This window comes from Delphinus delphis, chromosome 21 (assembly GCF_949987515.2).
Source record: "Delphinus delphis chromosome 21, mDelDel1.2, whole genome shotgun sequence".
In the NCBI taxonomy this organism is placed as follows: Eukaryota; Metazoa; Chordata; class Mammalia; order Artiodactyla; family Delphinidae; genus Delphinus; species Delphinus delphis.
The window spans coordinates 15,556,315-15,572,028 of NC_082703.1; the positions used below are offsets into that span (position 1 = coordinate 15,556,315).

General features: G+C 34.5%; 1 protein-coding gene across 3 annotated transcripts in view; it reads right to left on the minus strand.

Annotated features, from left to right (window-relative positions):
* Positions 1-10,687: 10,687 nt before the first annotated feature.
* The window catches only part of SGCZ (sarcoglycan zeta), a 318,224-nt gene continuing 313,197 nt past the window's right edge, over positions 10,688-15,714 (minus strand). For all 3 annotated transcript variants that reach the window (XM_060001370.1, XM_060001371.1, XM_060001369.1), the window contains one exon: positions 10,688-10,882. In XM_060001370.1, coding sequence (XP_059857353.1) covers positions 10,688-10,882 — 195 coding nt within the window. The remainder of the gene's footprint in view (positions 10,883-15,714) is intronic.

The window sequence follows — 15,714 nt, forward strand, 5'->3', positions numbered from 1 at the left end:
ATAACTATTTTATGGTAGGGCAATTCAATCTTTTCTTTTGGAAAGTAGCTTTATTTTGTTGTAGTCCTTAGATTTTTCAAATAGGAAATTTGGGTATTTGAGGTTAAGACCATTTTGTTGGATTCTCTGGGTAATGAAAAGTGTCCCAATTATATTTTCATCTATTGGATAAATGTAATTGGGGAGAAGTTCAGAGGATTAAATTAAAACTTTAAAGTACCAGATTATTATTACTTAGATACATCTTCAGAACATGATAATCAGAAAAATGCAACTTATTCAAACAATGAATAATTAATGCTTTCAGCCATGTACTTTTCCTTCTGTTTTTTGATTTTTGAAATGATTCATCTTTTCTGAGGTCATGAAAAACCAAGCTAATCCAGACACTATACACTGAGAAACTAAGCCTGTAGAAACTGCAACACTTGGAAGGATATCATTTGCCTTTTATTTTCTCAATATATATTATTGAATTTGTTGAAGCCACCATAGAGAAGATCATATTTGCAAACAATGGCTTTGAGCTCAAAGCAAATTATGCATTTTAATGAGAGTAACTGCCTTTAATCTTTGACTATTTTTTGGTTATTCATTTCCCTTTAATTTTCAAAATGTAATATAGTTCCTATAATTCATTCCCATATTTGAACAGTGTGTTTTATGGACAATGACTGAACATTGTTATCGGTAAATAGGCATCTGAATTCCCTTTGACTATCCATTTGCACAGCATTACAGAATGTAGAGAGATGGTAGGTAAGCCAAAACCTAAAATCATTTCCTGACAATTCAGGTCAAGTCTTGCTGTTACACAAAATGGATTAAAATATATTTCCCTACCATAGCAGAACAATTTAACACAACATTGCAGATATAATGTCAATTTTCTTTGACATTTTCAGCACATCTTAAATTTGAAAATATGTGGCTAAACTACATTAAAAAATACTATACATTTTAGACAAAGTAGCCACCATGTTAAAATATTCCTCTAGTTTATCTTAAGAGTTTACGCCAGGAAAAATTTTGACAGTTTTTGCATTTACCACATTATCACATTAATCCACCTAGATCAATCTTACTTCAACTCTGGAAATATGTAAAGTAGAGAACTATCCTATATAAGCATTTGCAAACTGCAGAATAAAACTCTGATTATAAATAACATGGAACAAAAACAAATAGAGAAAGCTGAGGCAGAATAAGTTCGATTAGTTTTATTTCCATTTCCTGATCTTTGGTAAGATAAATGATCTTTTGACCTTCATAATCATGATCTGAATATTGACAGGAGATTATTCTGGGCCACTCTTAAAGAAATAACTTAAAATAAGTTATCAAATGACACTTACCACTTCTGAGAAGAAACATGTATATTTTTTAGAAGTCTAGAGGATATTTGCGTTATTCAGTTGTACACATTCAGGGGTGGTGAAAATATGGTAGGTCAATTTTCTTTAAAGCAGTGTGGGAAGCTGATGAATCAGTCAGAGCCTGGAAATATACTTTCCATGTCATCATTGACAATAGTTGTAGCTTCAAACTGAATCTAAATCATCCTTGAAAACCGCAGAGTTATTGCAATGAAAATGGTGGTTACCTACAAATTGATAATATTAAATACTGGTTCTCTGATTCAATTGTTTTTCTCTGTTTTAATTGTTCCAATTAATAAATATTTACCACCATGAATTTTTCCATGGTAACCATGCTAAGATAACCAACCAACATAATAACAAGCTGTATTCAGGAAAATGAACTGGTCTGTGTACTCTTTTTAAAAAACCATAAAATCTAAAGTTTCTGAATTGGACAATTATCTGGTCTAAATGTCTTTATATAATTTGTTAAATATTTTGCGAGTTAAATATTGGAGCTTTCAAATACCATACCATTTTTAGATCAATCAATATGGTTGGCCATAAAGATTTATTAGACTGTACTCTGGGGTCACCTTAACAATACAAAACTTTAGGATGCCCAATTTTAAAAGAATAAAGTACCCCAAACCCTACCCCATTTATATGATTCCACTTTCCCTTAGGGGCACATGACCAAGGTATAAGTTCATTATTTATTATGTTCAATGACAAATATTTTAAAAATGCCTTCAGAGAAATTCAAGATACTAAGATTGATAATTTACTATTCAATCATTATAGAATTGCAGGGATATAAAGAATCTTGTCAAACCATAAGGAGAATCTTGCAACTCCGTTTTAGAACTACCCCTAAAACATTCCAGAATAATGTAGGAACACCTGACTCAACAGATTCGTCCCAGAGAGAGACAAAACTGTCTTAGCTTGGAATATGTTTTGTGATAATACTCAGGTTAATTTTACTAACTTATTCTAACAGACCCATCAAAAGGAAAAGCAACTAATAAGTCATTCAACATAACATAAGCAACACGGAGGGTTTTAAGCGTTTTGAATGGGTTAGATTCCAAAAGTAGACTGTGAGTCTACCAGAATCCTTCCGGTAGAATGTGATTGCACAATGAATTAGCGGTCTTTTTTTCCCCCCAGGACATCAAAGCTCATATTTTTTATCATTAGAATACCGTTCTGAGATTTATTTTGATGGGGAGAGGCATTCCATAGTACAAAACTTTTTGTCAATGCTGAGTAATGTATCATGCTCACACTCAAGCAAGCATCATTTCCCACATGCAGCCAGGAGATAAAATCAACAGGGATAATGGTCTGTGTTAGAAGAGAGTATGTCCAAAGCCAAAACATGAAATCTCACAAGAGATTGAGATGAAAACTGTGATATAATGTTATGACTTAGAATCCAGCTGTAGATTTAAAAACTGTAGTGTACATTTATTCTTGCTTTATATTTTAGCAGTAAAACATTGTTTATGTTATCCAAATCTAATAAATTTTCTCAGTCTCTGTTCTCATGACTGTTTTCCAAATTGGCATCCTGGTATTCAAGTGGTTGGGTTGGCATATAGCCTACTGCACAACACCTGGAAAATGTAATGACAAAAGTCTTTGTGACTTGAAATTATAAGGTTCTCCTTCTTCTTAAACTGCTTACCATAATGAGTGAGACTCACCCTATCAATATCTCATTGCTTATTTTCTTCATAGAATTTCTCATATTACCACATTATCTTGTTTATTAATTTTTTTGCATTCTCTTACCAGCCCCAAAACTCCCCAAGAGTCATGGAATTCTCTATCTGTTTGGTAAACTACTGTTTGTTCACCAGTGTCTAGAAGAGTAGAATAGTGCCTGACATGGAGATACTTGTTACCATTTAGTAAATAAATGAGCAATGCATGCACTAAAACTAAAACGCAAAAAAGTGTAACAGGTGATTTACTTAACCACTCCTAAACACAGCTTTCATGTTTATAAAACTGGGATTAATTAAATTTAATACAAAAATATATGAGATTATAATTAAAGGAGTAACATAAATTGTCTTAATTCAGTGTAAAATAAAGAATATATGCTTAACCAATGTTGGTTCATGTACTTCTCTCTTTGAACAGTTGATTATCAAGTAAGATTGTTATCTGGAGCTCAGATAACTCTCATAACCCAGGTAATTCCATTGCATGCTCTGAATTATGTAATGGACCATAATTTATCAAGGGCTTGACAACACCTCACTTCTGTTCCTTGTTTATTTCATTTCAGTACATTATTCTATATGTTACACTTCCACATTAGTGTAAAAGTAAATTCTATATAGCACAGACTTAAACGTTAATATTTTAAAGGATATTAAGATAACATTGATGCATTTAAAGATATTTTGAATTTAACCCCCTTAGTTTACATTTTGGGAAAGCTAGGCCCTGTATTGAGTTGAAAGACCTTGAGACCATCTCACTGCTAAAATAGAGCAGAGGTAGTGCAATTAATCAATCACTCCAGAACATTTGACAGGATAGACCACCATGCCACTCCTTCCTGGAGAGCTTGAACTTAGTTCTAGAATCATTCTCAATAAAATGTTGCATGGTGATAGCTCTTGTCTCTAAAATTTTTCACGTGACACAGAAAAGAAGGTAAACTTCTGTTTGGTAACTAACAAGAAACAACAGCAACAATTTCAGTTTATACAAGTTGTCTTCAGTAGCTGTTCCTTTAGCAATACGCCATTGTTCTGAAAACACTAGTATAATATTGCATTGGAATTATCTGGCTTAATATCCATTGCCAATCTCCACTCTCCAATACCCCACTTAATGGAGAAAAGAGTTTACCAAACACCAGGCACTACTTTCGTTGGTAAATGGTGTGAAGGATCTGCTGGAAATAAGTTTGCGAGTGTCTGGTTGCTTACTAGAACCATCCAAAACTTTGTTGTAGATTAAATAAAGCTATAAAATGTATATTTGATTCCCCAAAGTAAAAGCACTCATTTATTTTCTATTTAGATTTAACATTTGAAAGCTTTTGTAAGGAGTGTAAATGATTCTGGTTTTGTTTATTTCTAATATCCAAACTAGTGTATAGAGATATTTGGACAGCAAAGAAAAAAAAGTAATAGTGAATTAAAAAAAAAAAAAACTTTCAATGGCTCCTGTTGCTTTTTTGGAACCTAAGAGGAATACAGTCACTCTCAAAGCTTGTAAGGTATTGCACTGGGAATTACATCTCTAAAAGGTAATAAAGTCCATGTTATTGTCTTGATGCGTGTTCTTGATATTTTGCGTGTAACAAGGAAGTGAAGAAATTCAGCATCAAATAAGTAAATGACAATTAGCATGCATGTATGTTCAATGCTGTACATGTATATTTGTGGGTGATGCTATGTACCATGTAGGGTGTGTGTTTGAGCAAACAGCAGTTTGTCTAGTCTTATCCTCAAAGTCAAATCACTGAGGTTTCAGAATGGATAAACTATTAGCTAGTCATCTTGTAAAATGCAGTGACCATGACTTTTAAGTCAATTTGAATTCTTTAGTTTCATTGGTTATATATTTAAGAGGAAAAATATGTTCAGCTTTCATAAGAGAAGCATCTTTAGCAAGTATAAATATATAGATTAACTAACTTTTCAAAAATGTATATCTTAATGGAGTTGATATTTAAAATGCATTATCAAAAACGGTCTCTGTGCAGTACTAATACTCATATCCCTCCTCTTTGAACTTTTTTCTCAATAAAATGAATGAAATGATAGCATATGAGTTCTGATCCTCTTTGTTTTAACTATCGTATTTAATCATGGTTACACAGTAGCACCAAAATTAGGACAAAATACAAGAATTACAGGAGAGATCTTAAATCATATGAGCTCATTGCATGCTTCGAAGTTCTCATTTTCTGAGGAAAAAAAAGAAGTTTCCTACTGCCAAACTTTGCTGCATTTTCTCCCAAAAGAAATATAACCCAATCCACCCCAAATTAAACAAAAGATACAATAGACTGAGTTTTGAATAGATATGTTATCTACAATTTATGGGACAGATAGTCCATTTAAATAGAAAAAGATTGATTTTACATAAAGCGAGATAGAGTACAAAAGCACAGCTTTTGTAATTTTGGTAATATTGCAATTTTACAAACATATTGCATAGTATGTGTAAGAAAATAGTTCCATTTTTCATATTTCTCTATATACAAGAAAATATTTACATGAAAATTACAAAGCAAAATATATGAGTAGTGGACCTGGTTTAAAGAACTGTATAAATAACGAGACACGCAAACTTGAAATTACATATTTCCATTGTTAGTAAATGTCCTTGCACATTTTTAACCCTGTTTGGCTTTTATTTATGAATATTCAAACAAAGGAGATATTAAGACTGCAAAAATCAAAAGAATCGCAGCTCATTATACCTCATTTCCTTTAATGTTTTTCACTGACTTTCTCAAAGAATGGAATCGCATCAATCAACACTTAAAAAAATAGCCCTCTGGTTCTAAAAGAATTTCAAATTAATTATATTTTCCAAAGGATTTTTAGCAAGCAATGAAAGTTTAAACTCAGCTGGGTAAATCCATCCTGGGCCCATTTTAGGATATAGTCTTTATATACCGGTTTTATGAATATCAAGGTGTTTATTATGCACGTATAAAAGGTACGTGGATTACACTAACACATTTTTTCTTTTAAAGCAAAAGCATTAATCATGATCCATAGCTCAGAATCCTGCAAAGGAGGATGTTCACTACCTTATGTTGTAATTATAAGCCCTCCTATTCATTTGAATAAATTAGTAGAAGCAGCAGTGTTGTAGGGTTAAATACAATAGAAATCCCAGTCTTTGGTCTTTGACATTTAAACAACTAATGAACCGCAGTATAAAACAATATGAATAACAGTGTTCAATGAGGTCATTCATTAGTTTATGATTGTTTTAAAAGAATTAAAATGCAATATTATTTTACTTTGTGATCATAACATTTTGCAATATTCATTACTATAATACACACTAGTACACAGAGGAAAATCATTTCTCCAAGTATCTTTAAATAGGGTCACATGAGCAATTCTAATTAGACCAAAGCTACTGGAAGAATAAGGTGACAAGACCTCACTTATAAGAGACTCGAATGTGAGTTTGGTTTTGATGGCTAAATAGAGAATTTGGTCATTAAATATCTTCAACTATTTTAATAATTTAATATTACGATATTGATATTACCTGCTATAAAATATAGCACTTAAATGCCTTAAACACCCTCAATCTCTCTATCTATTGCTGCCTCCTACAGGGATGCCAGGTTTGCAGTGATATAATTCATTAGGAGTTTTACTGTATCAAATGTCAGTTTTATAAAATGAGGCACTGTCCAACTGAGTGATTCAAATGGCAGAATATGTAGGAATTTTGAATGGCATAACAGGTTACAAAGAGTTCAGCAACCGACCTTTGTGATCAAATTACCATTTCTTCAAAAGACCAATGCTTTTTAGTTTGATGGAGATAAGTAATCATAGAATGATCAACAGCGTATTGATATTTGGTAAACACTTCTATTAATTTCCTAAACAGTCATTTTTAATAAGACCTAAATACATTCTTTTTCTCTTTAATGTTAACCGTATTACTGAAGCCTGTCAACAAAGCATCGTTTTCTGAAAGGGACGTTGACGTTCAAATGATTAGAGCAAGAAAGGGAGTGTAGAAAAAAATAGCGTTTGGCTGCTGGAAAGATGTGCATTTCAACATTTATAAACAACAATGTCTAGGTATAGAAGGAGGTCAATAATAACAAGTTCAGAGCAGGGTACTGAACTCAAGATTGCTGAGTCTTTTCTTAAGGGAATCAGTGACATTTAGAGATGAAGGTAACCAAAGAAAACTTCTAGTTTGGCGTACCCCTCCCCAAGAGAAGTAAATGGTGACCAAGATAATTAAATATATTTCTTAAGGTCACATGAGTAGGTAGAGGGGCAGAAACACACCTGGAACTCCTGGCTCCATTTTCAGAGATGTGAAGTACTGAAATCTAAGATTTCCAGGTTAATGTAAAATATGAAGCATAAAATTATCTTAAATTCTTAGATAAACAGTTTTGCACCAGATTATACAGCTTATGGTTCATAATAAAATAAGAGAAAAAAAGTAGGACCAAGAAGTACAGAATAGAAATTTTGGAGGAGATTTGGAAGTTTTTTTTTTGGAAGTGCCTTACTGAAATATTCTGAAAGAAAAAAAATAATTTGTCTTTTCTGCTTCTCTCCTTTGGATCTCAAAACATGAGCGCAAATACTTCTCTGTCCATTCTCAGCTAAGAATTTAAATGGCTAGGAATGCTGTCAGTCCCCTTCCTTCTCTCTATCCCTCCTTCCTGCCTGTTTGCCTGCCTTCTCCACTTAAACTGGATACCAAGTTTAGGGTCCATGTAATACATTTGAAAGGAATCACTTTTCTGAGTTTAATTTGGGAAAAATGAAATTTGCATCTAAGTAAACTGCACTGTATGTATTTTGTAACACAAAAATGGTACTGGAAAAACAGATAATGAATCTGTTTGGGTAGTCTGCAATTAAGGAAAGAAACTCTGTATCAAGAAAGAATCAAGCCTTCTTTATGAGGAAATTAAGGACCTTTCAGAGCAATCTTCTGTGCCTTTAATAGAAGCCTAAACTCTGAGGCTGAGTTTATACTTAGATTCTAAGGAATCTAAAACAGCAAGTCAAGTAATTTAAACCACCCATTTAGTGCTGAGTAGGAAAGCTACCTGTATCTCTATGCTATGTTTTCCTACCACACTGAGCAGATATTTTTACATCACCTAGACATAGTCTAACTCTCTTACACATTTCTTTTGAATTGCGTTTATAACATTTCAAAATACATGTGAATTCAAAATTTGACAGCCCCTCACTGGCATTGGTTTTAACACTTTTTATCTTTTCTCCTCTCATGACATACAGTTTAAAATTTCGACGGCCCCTTTCACCTTCTATAATATTTGCTCTTGGAATTAGAACATGTTAGAGCTGGAAGAAATCTTAAGAGACCATTTGATTCAATGCTTTTGTTGCAAAATTGAGTAAACTGAAGCCTGGAGATATTCCCAGACTACCTAAATCAGTTTACTGATTAGTAGAAGACAGAGCTGAGATTAGAAACAGGGCTAATCACTAATCAAAAGAATTGTTCCCATTTGACTAAGAAACTTTCTCATTGTTTTAATTTAGAACTTGAATATGTCTCAAATTAATACATAGCATTTTCCTAAAAGGTGTGTACAGTGATTAGCACCCATAATTTATCAAAATTTCTTGTGTTATACTTTGTGTGAGTATTTTGCAAAAACCAATGGGAGGATTTCTCATAGTAACTTCTAATGTTTTAGCTTAAATAAATTAAACTCCTGTGTTAGGATATGACTTTTTAAGCCATTGCACATCTTAACTTTTACTCCAATATTGACTTAAGGTTTTATATAGTAACCCCCAAACACAAGTTCTATTTTAAGAGTAATAAAACTGCACTAGCTTTCTGACTTTTCTGCTGAGTACAGAATACATTTAGTAAAATGGAGGTTTTTCAGGTATTCAATGTGTTACGTTATCCCAACAAGAGAATTCTGGTCAAACGGTTCACTTTGTTGCTTGCCTTACTCAGATTTCTTACTTTCGCTAATCAGATTATTTCTATAAATTCCAGTCTCCCACTTCACCCTGTGCTGCAGAGTCCTGAACTCCAAAGATTCTACAGTCACGGACTTCCAAACTGAAAACTTCCACACACCTGTAATCGTGTGTGCATGGGGGAGAAAAAGATGGACTGACATGTGAAAATGAAAGACTTACCTTATGGTAATCAAGTCATCTTCCCAGAACAGGAAATAGCTAATACAATTTTATGTTCTTGGGTTCTATAAGGTGCGAGAGTTCGAGTTAAGCAGTGTTGTAGTAAATGCATGGGCAGTATTCTGGAGTTATTTATCAGCAGCTAATTTACAAAAAGAAGCAACAGAAGACGGAAGCAACTATGCTCTCTGATTCGGGGTAGCTTAGCGGTCTAACAAAAGTAATCAAATATTAAGAGCTGCAAAGGAATGTGACTAAATTCTTTAAAATATGAATCTAATGGAGTAAACACTTTTTCAACACATTCGCTAACATTTGTATGTCTTACTGTTTAAGCGGGGATTTTCACTTTAATTTCTACCACCCTTAAGTCTTAATCTCCAATAAAAAGTACATAGATATAATTCTGTAGATGATATTCCAATGGAAAGTGAATTCATTCTCAGCATTAGGCATCACAGTAGTTTTTATTTATTTAGAGGATGTTTGAATTTTAGCAGTCCGAGTCAAGTATAAAGGGAAGGAAGCAAACAAAAATTGTACTCTTAGAACCTAGCTGTAAAGGATATCATGTGAATTAAAAAAAAAAAAATCTATGGATTCCACACCATCGGTAGGTCCCTCTTAATCCTACCTTATATTGCAATCAATTGGATGTTTGGTTAAAAGCAAATACGTCACATGCAATAGCCAAGTACATACTATATAAGGCCGTTCAGATCTGACAAATGACGGTATAATGGCATTTTGTTAATTCTGTAAAGATTCTATTGCTGAGAGCTTTCAAAATTACCTAATGTACCAAATTCTAGAGTTAGTAGACAAAGAGTAACAACACACTGAATTTAAAGAAACAAATAAAACTCAGGGTGGGATTCTGTCTTGTCTTGTTTTGTTAAAAACCATGTATTGAATTTAATTTTTAGTAAAGCAAGCATTACATAATGCTTTAAAATTTTAAAATTCAGGGATAAAAGTTTACATCCAAAAAGATGAATGGAAAATTGTGCTTTCAGACTGTAGAACTAGTTTTCTTACAGGGTTAACCATTTCATCTTGCCATTGGATACTGGGAATTTCATCTATGTCATGTACATGTGGCAGTCCACATCCAGGTCCTGCAAAAATCTAAAACTGTGTGCTTCACTTCATGTAGCAAAGGCACCTATGTTATTCTCCCTTCTGAGCAAAAGTTATGATCCAGTTTTCCTGCTGAAGGTGGTTTTTCCACAGTTCTGTCACTCACCCTCTCCGTGTTGAGCAGTACAGAAAATCACGAGAGAAGGTGGTACGAATCCCTGCTTACACTGGAAGGAGTTGCTCTGTGGACCATTTGGAGAAGCTCTGGACTGATCACGAGGGAAACGGAGCAGAACTGTGAAGGAGACGTACGGGAACAAAAGGCTATTCTGGTGTGAGGAGAAATCAGTCAGTTCAGCTCCACAAGCAGATGTTGCTACTGGACTGACAAGTAGACCCGGCCCCAGCTGGAGACAGGTACAGTTTGCCGTTGGGGCAGACACACAGTTCATGCACTGTCTGCCGAGAGTGGGAGGGGCTGGGTGAAGAAGAGGAAGGAGAGCCGGTCGGCAGGTTTCCCAGCCGGATTGTAGCCGCATTCAAAAATATCTAGGGGGAAAGAAATTGCATTTTAATTCCTTTTAGCATCCTATATTCTTAAGAGCTTTACAGCATGGTCTAATAAGAAAGACCACAGGACAAACAATTTTGTTGGTTTAGCTGCCAAACCTCGCTGAACCAACAAATTGCGTTCCTACGGTACAGCCCAAACGCTCTGTGGCTACCTGAGCCTTTGAGACACGGTATATTCTGAGAGAATGCCCTCGAAATGAAAGCAAGATTGTATAATCTGCTTACGGGGCCAACTCGGTTATTCAGACACCACAGAAAATGAATGCTTTTGACTGTCAGTTAATTTAACTTAAACATGCCAGTCTAAAGAATATACAAAGAAATAAGGATGTTTATGGAGATGCCATTAGTGAAGTGATGGGCAATTAATTAAAACAATTTTACTCTCTGGTTTAATTTTTTTTTAAATACTCATAAAGTCACGTTGACTCCCAATCTACACCAAGTAGATAATGTGCATAGTAAATAACAGATAACTATTAGATATAACCAGGTTTGAAGACTCCATGAAATATATGACCTGTACTTAACACCCATGTTGCTAAATCTTCTAACTTGCAAAATTACTTCACTTATTCCAAATCATGGACACAACACTTTCAGGGCCAGGGATCATATGGTTTTGACATGCATGGGGAATGGTCTAAAGAAAGGAAAACTAGATCATGAATTTGAATGAGCAAAAAAACAAACTCTCTCTAGCTATGTCTTGATTCTATTGTTATGTAGCTAATTACGGCCTAAAGGCATCTCTAAATTGACAAGAGAACCAGAGAATATTCCATTTTCTACACATTTGCTCTCACCTAAGTCCTAATCATTTCTTACTAAGACTCTTGCAATAGCCCCCTAATTGGCCTCCCAGTGGCCACTCTTGTCCTCTTACAGTCTATTGTACATGCTGTTGGAGTGAACTTCTAAGAAATGCAAACCAAATCATGTCCTACCAGCGCTCAAGTTTCTCTAACGGCCTCCCACCATGCTTAAAATGAATCTTGATTCCTTTCCACGGCCCACAAGCCCTGTATGATCTGGCCTATCTCTCTAACATCACTTCCTACAATTCTTCTTGCACGAACTCTCACGTTTTCTCAAACACATCAAAACAACCCTGGCCTCAGGGCTTTTTAACTCCTCATTTTCCTAGCCTGAAAAACTTTTCTCCAAATATTTACAAGTGGGGACAGATATTAACAGGGTGGTTAGAGAACAGAGGTAGGAGGGAGATTTCCTCTGTTTGCCTTTTTATGCTTTAAATTTTTTTGAAATATAGGAATCTATGGCACACTAAGAATAAGCCAGAAAAAGAATTCCTATACCATAGACATGTATACTTTAGATTAACTTTAATTTTAGATGTGAGCTTATTTGTCCTGATCTCTACTAAAAGGTCACACTCTAAAAGAGGACTTTCCTAACCACCCTACTGAAGTAACACAAATCCATTAATCTCTCCTTACCAGCTTTACTTTACTCTGTAGTAACAATCTCTTCCTAACATTATATTGTGTATTTGTTCATTTATTGTTTATTTCTCTTACTTGCAAGTAATATCTATGAGGGCAGGGCCTGTCATTGGTTCAAGACTATAGAAGAGTGCATAGAATTATGCCAGTACAAGTTGCATGAAGTAATGCTTTTCCTTCACCTTGTACATGTCTCTCTCCTCTAGGGTACAATTCTCACCCTCCACCAAAGCCCAGTTCATCTGCTTCATCCTCTATGGACCTTTCCCTAGTGCCCCAAGACGGAAAGACTCTTCTTATTTGGTTCTCCTGTAGCAGTTTATTATTAATATCTTATTTTGCTCATCACTTGGTAGGTTATTTTATAGTCATATTGATGTATTACTTTCTCTAATAAACTATGTCCTTCTTGAAGGTAGAATTAAGTCTGAATTTTTTTATAACTTCACAGTGCTTGACCCTGCATGTACAGCTTCCATGTAATACAAATAGTTGCTGAATAAATGGATAGATTATGAAATAAAAATGATTGCATTTACCAACAGTATTCAAAGTTAAGAAAGAATAATTAAAGTTTTTGTTTGTAGGTATCAAATGTTGAAATTTATTACTTCATAATTTCTTCTACGGTAAGTGACAAGAAAGCAAAGAGAAAGGACTTCTATTTTTTTTAAGATGAATTTTTGTTTTTCTGATTCAAAAGTTAAAAGTGCACAAAACTAAGTAAAAAAAAATGACAACGTATTTTTGGGTTATAAATGCTGGGCCTCATTTCTTCCTGCTCTGTGTTTCCATAAAGAGGGACATCAATGAGTGTAATACCAATTGCTACGTGCTGTGGGTTCTTTCACTCACTTCTCCACGGGGGGAGGAGGGATGATTCCTCTTACTGGTTGAGTTTGACAGAGGAACTGGGCTTGCACAGCACATCCCCCTTTCTTCCCTTCTGCTGAGGAGTTGGCATGCTTGCAGAGAGTAGATATTCTCAAGCTTCGCCAATGCCAAACGTATTATAAAGACAAGCTCTGGGACTGTGGGGTTTAGGTCTGCATATGTGGAGGTTAGTTCATGCTGAAAAAGTGTTAGGAGCTGGTGTTTTGTCCAAGAAACCTTGTGACGTAGACAATAAAGAATGCAACATGGAAAGCTAAAGAACATGTGGATAAGGAGGCTCATGTAGGATTCATCAAATGACTCTAAGATATTGTCAGTGGTTCATTTCTTAGTAAGCACAGAAGCAAGTGTTACTGGCAAGCCCTGGTGAGTTTCAGAGGCTTGCTAACACCAGGCCACATCGCTGGGTTTTATAGTTTGGAACTGATTGCCTTTCCGTTGGTGTAGCCTGACTGAATAAATGTGGAGAGTAGCTGTTTTTATACAGGTAGGACATGCAGGTGGCAGCCTCAGAAAGCAAGCCCAGCTGTGGTGGCCTTATCAGTGGAGTTAGCCTTGAAGCTTATGGTATGTGGCCTGCTTCAGTTTAGCTATAGCTGTGCCCTCCAGCTCTCCTATCCATTTACGGGTGACTCTTGATCATATTTGGCTATGTGGCAATACTTAATTCCATCATCTTCTGAGATCCACATTGTAGCTTCACCCATATATGGGAGGTAGATTTTTATTAATAGGTAAATTTAAATGAATGGGGTCTTTAAAAGAGAAAATGGGAGTTGATTATATGGGGATGGATGATAACTAGAACTTTGGTGGTGATCACTTTCTAGTATATACAGATGTGAAAATGCTGTACACCTGAAACTTACACAGTGTTATATACCACTTTTACCTCAATAATAATATAAAATTAAAGAAGAAATAATAAAGGAACAAAGAAAGGATAAAGAAAAAGAAGGAATATAAATAAAATTCTGAATTTCGAAAGTTAGCCTCACAGATATAACATCCATCCATAGAAGGATGAAAGACTGAATAAATGATGGCTTTACATTTAAAAAAGAAAAAGAAAGAAAAAGAAAAGAAAGGGGAGAAAAAATATTTTCTTGGTTTGAGACAGAAAACTAAGTTATGAGATAAAAAGGGGTGTCATATATTGATTCTTTCCAACCCCACGTAGCTCAGCTTTTCCAGGCTTCTGCAGCTTGGATGGACCCCCTCATAACTCTTTCTGTTCTGCTTAAGGCACTTCCGATGACACTGCTCACTTTCCAACTTCTAAAATTGATATTTCTATTCCAGATCACCCTATAAACCATATAATCCATTTGTTGTGAAACTCTTCCTGGTACTCAGAATGACACCCCCGAGCTTTTAAGTCACAGCCCATTGTCTTCTCTCTACCAAGAATCCATTTATTCCATTCTTACCTGTTGAAATCAGACCTATCCCTGTAGTAGAACATTTAATCAGTTTGCAAGATAAAAAAATTGTGTCATCTTGTAACATACGTTATTAAGTTACTGCATTGCATATGCTATTATAACTTTCAATGTTTTACCTACAATTGTCATTCATGTTGTTTTCAGAGCTGAATTTGAAATTCCTTGCAATACGGTGTCTGAAATGAATGAAACTTCTGCAGTGCAGAACTTTGTGTGCAATTTCATTCTTGCTTATTTTGGTTACCTCAACACCATGTTTGCCCTGATCTTAATTAATTTAAACACTACCTAAGAGGAGGGACTTTATATCTTTCTGTATTATTTAATAATTGGTGGATCTGCCTTTCTGTGGCATAGTCAATGAAGCAAAGAGAAAGATTTTATATCATTTCATACTTCTTCCTAGAAAAATTACATGCGATTTCATTCTAATAGAAAGTGCTGTGCTTTTCTGTATATTTATTTTATTAATATAAAAAATGGCCACAGCTGAAAGCTTTTGGCTGTGACTTATTTACAGCATAATACTCAATTCATAATTAAATGCTAATCTGTAATTGAATTCAAGGATTCTGCTGATACTCTGAATAAAAGAACATAAGTAAAGTGGAGCATAAATAGAAGCAGAATGGAGATTAATAACCATCAATATTTATTATGAGATGATTCATTATGAATAATTTGAATGAAATGATTAGCATGATAAAAATGCTTTAAAAAAGATGTGAGATATTTAAGAAAGATTTCTCTCTTGCTGTGGTAGACAAAGTATTGTAGTCTGCAATTGTAGTGGGGAGAAAGCCTGAAAGGTAATACGGATATATGTTTTCAATATTATAAAACATATTTCTAGATTATTTAAGCTGTAATATCAGATAAGATGCTAATAACCCTGGCAATAAGTTTGTTTATAAAAAGGAAGCCAAATGTGTAATACAAATTTATCTTGAATCAATAACTGAGATACTGGTATAAAGGTAAGAAAGGAACATCCTCTTTTTGA